The 3292-nt window shown below is 43.5% G+C and overlaps 1 protein-coding gene across 2 annotated transcripts; it reads right to left on the reverse strand.

Annotated features, from left to right (window-relative positions):
• Positions 1–3058, reverse strand: gadd45aa (growth arrest and DNA-damage-inducible, alpha, a). Of its 2 annotated transcripts, none has more exons than XM_040142697.1 (4): positions 2989–3058; positions 1623–1724; positions 1179–1398; positions 1–881 (listed from the first exon to the last, which is right to left on the reverse strand). In XM_040142697.1, the coding sequence occupies exons 2-4, from the start codon at positions 1721–1723 to the stop codon at positions 771–773; spliced, it is 432 nt and encodes a 143-aa protein (XP_039998631.1). In that variant the 5' UTR covers position 1724; positions 2989–3058; the 3' UTR covers positions 1–770. The 2 variants fall into 2 exon arrangements, with proteins under 2 accessions (XP_039998631.1, XP_039998630.1); XM_040142696.1 differs by lacking the exon at positions 2989–3058 and adding an exon at positions 2331–2545.
• Between the last annotated feature and the right edge of the window lie 234 nt (positions 3059–3292).

The following is a 3292-nucleotide window of genomic DNA, read 5'->3' on the forward strand; positions in this document are numbered from 1 at the left end:
TCTGGCTCCAAAAATACTTTTTATTGACAGCAATACATATGTGTGTGTTGTATTCAGATTTTGCAAATAGTTAAGGTAAAAAATGAAACATAAATACACTTAAATATCGTTAGAAATAACTTAAAATTGTAACAAAAGAACAATTTACTTGTGGCAAAAAACCAGCTGGCATAGGAAACACTAAATACACAGAATGTCTTCACTGGATGTGTAGCCCTTCCCTTTTTAAATTATGACAATAGCAACATCAACATTAACAATTTAAATCAAATAAGTGAAATTGCAAAAGGTCCAGTGTTTGAACAAGTGCTTTGTTTCTGCAGAGAGAGGCCGAGGCTTTGGTCCACTCAACAGCTCCATGTTCTGGTTTCTCCCCACTTTTCTGACGCGTCACAGAGGCTTTACCAAACAAATACATGATATAATCCTTCTGTACAGTGTCCAGCTTCACATTAAAAAGCACACATGCTTTTTTTAAATTTCCACCTCATGACGATACAAGTGCCTCGCCATCTCATCTCGGCTGCAAAGGCTGACAGACGCAACTCTTAACAGTTCTGTCCAAAGTGGAAATCCATCCGCCTGCCTTTTTTTCTCTCTTTTAAATACATCCCATGTAGACAGCAGGGTCTTTTTTAACGTCCACAATTTTCTCTCCCCAACAGCAGTGCTTTGGAATTTGATCTTTGGGTGGGAATATGTCCATCAGGGTTCACACCACTCTTCCTGTGCTGATAAAAGTCCTTTCACAGGTTCTTGCAGCTAAAAGTTCATCGTTCAGGTAGGTTGATGATAGGTACCCACTGGTCCATACAGCGGCTCTCTCTGCAGAATCGGTTCACTTTGCTCAAAGCAGGGTCCTTCCATGTAGAATGTGGGCTCTGAAAAGAGAATAAATGATTTAAATGCATTATGTGTTTACTGCTGCAATTAGTCAGAAATAGTCCCTGTGTGTGTGCATTTACAAGGTATTTCCTCCTACTGAAATTCCTCAGGAGTCATGTGAGGGAGGAGTCATATACATGTTTACCAAATGCACAAGAACAAGTACCGGCAAATTCTCCCTTGAATAACAATTTCACTCACTTGGCCATGCCTCAACATCTTGTATAAAATCACAACATGGCGTGGCTCATGTAGCTATGATTCATATAGATGGGTGAGGAAAAGACACTTACAGTGACCAGGACACAGTGGAGGTCCATAGGTTCCCCCCCACTCTGTTTTCCACCTCCACCCAGTATTTCTGCCAGGCGCCGGGTGTTGTTGACTCTGAGGATGTTGATGTCATTCTCACAGCAGAAAGCCTGAATAAGGGTGAAGTGGATCTGCAGGGCCACATCTTTCACATCTTCGTCATCGGTAGCCAGGATGCACAAAACCACATTATCAGGGTCTCTGAGGGGGGGGAAAGGAAAATAAAGCAGATGCTCTCAGTCCAGTTATATTTCTAATAAAGCAGAGTATATGTCCTGCCAGACATAAGGAAGCCAAGCAACATGTACATATAGGTTAGAGGTTTTTTGTGTGTGTTTTTTTTTTTTTTTTTACAGTGTTAGAGATCTCTAACAAATGTCAGTAGGTCAGTAACTCAGTGTTAGACGATATAACCTTGTACTTACACATTGAGTGATTTGGCAGCCTCGTACACACCGACTGTTATGCAGCCCTGTGGTAACGCAGAGGTCAGGACTTCTTCTAAAGCTTTCGCCACTGAATCCATTCTGCAACACGGAGACATAATTTTGACGTTAGCATCGCTACAACCAAAACTTTGCACCGTCCATTTTCTGGCTGATGTTAGCTGGACGCCTAGCTAACCCCCCCCCACCCCGGCTTCGTTTCAAGCACGACTGGCAGACGTGCACAAGTTGGTGTCGCCACGTTAAAACAAAAACTAACTGTGTCACTCCGTGTTGTGGTTGAAATCGCGCTGGCAGCTGTAGGAACGGGGAAAGGCATAGTTAAGACTGCCATGTCAAGTTTTCTGATACTTTTTGTTCACCTGCGATCCAGGGCGCTGCGTTATGTTAGCTAACCTAGTTATCGAAGAGCGAGGACCGTGTCGCAAGTTTGAACAGTCCACCGATCAAACACTAGATTCAACTCTCTACAGCAGGTAGTGAGGACGCTGTCAATTACTAATTACGATAGAAATAGCTTTGAAATGACCTTTATCGTGCATTAATCTATTCAATGCATGTACTGTTGCTGCACACAAACAATGACATGGTGGCAATGATCGGTGGAGTAGGTTGACACGGTCAACGTTATATATGCATAGACGTTATATTAGAATAAATGTAGTCCCATAGTACCCATCTCTTTACCTTTCTTGAGAATAATCTCCACTTAGTTCCTCAAATGTCATGTTGTACATAAAATACAAATCCACGTTAGAGCAGAGAGTACAGTACTGGCGAGCTATCCCGGTATCTTCTCGACTTGACACACTTTTTATCTTTAGTTCACTACGCTGCAACTGAGAGATAAATCTGGCAGCTTCACATTAAAACCGTCCGGGACAATGCGAGTCAGGCGAACATTTGCATAGCCGTGGTCATTGGCCGTATGCTAATTTTCCGGGTGTGCTCTCAAGTGGGATTGGACAGGCGCACAGCACCAGCCGCGTCTGTCTCCAACCGGGTTACTACCGTAACTGCAGCTGACCGCTGGCCTCTAACATTTGGACACAAAAAAAAAAAAAACATTCAGTAGGCCAGCTGCAAACACACCTCTTGACATGTTAGAACTAACTGTTGCACAGCTCTAACGTTGGTTTTACAGGTGTACATGTAATTTCCCCAAATCTTGCACACACAAAAACGTGTGATTTTGACTGCAACGATGATTTCTGGGAAATGTAAGAACAACCTGAAACATCGGCGGGAGTCTACATTTTTAAATATGTCTGACAAAGTGAATGAATCTCCGTTTCCTCTGAGTATTTCATAAAGTAATGAAGCAGTAATGTGTTGCAGGACTCACCCTCGCTGCCGGACAGGACAGGGCAGGTTTCAGGACAACCGCATGGCAACGGGACGCTTCTTAGGAAAGCAGTCCTGTGATTGGGCCGCGGCGGAACGTGCGAAAACCTACCGAAACCGCGCGCGAGATCCAAAGGACTGGCGCGAGAACAACAGGAGCGTGGAGCCAATCCTAACCACACCACACACACCTGAGCCAGTCCTGCTGGGAACTGCCTTTTAATTTAGGTTTACATTGAATACAAAGGTAAAGTTCATATGACACTTCTCAGCACTCCTTCATGTTAAAAAAGTAAAAAGGTATT

Source organism: Xiphias gladius, chromosome 14 (genome assembly GCF_016859285.1).
Source record: "Xiphias gladius isolate SHS-SW01 ecotype Sanya breed wild chromosome 14, ASM1685928v1, whole genome shotgun sequence".
In the NCBI taxonomy this organism is placed as follows: Eukaryota; Metazoa; Chordata; class Actinopteri; order Istiophoriformes; family Xiphiidae; genus Xiphias; species Xiphias gladius.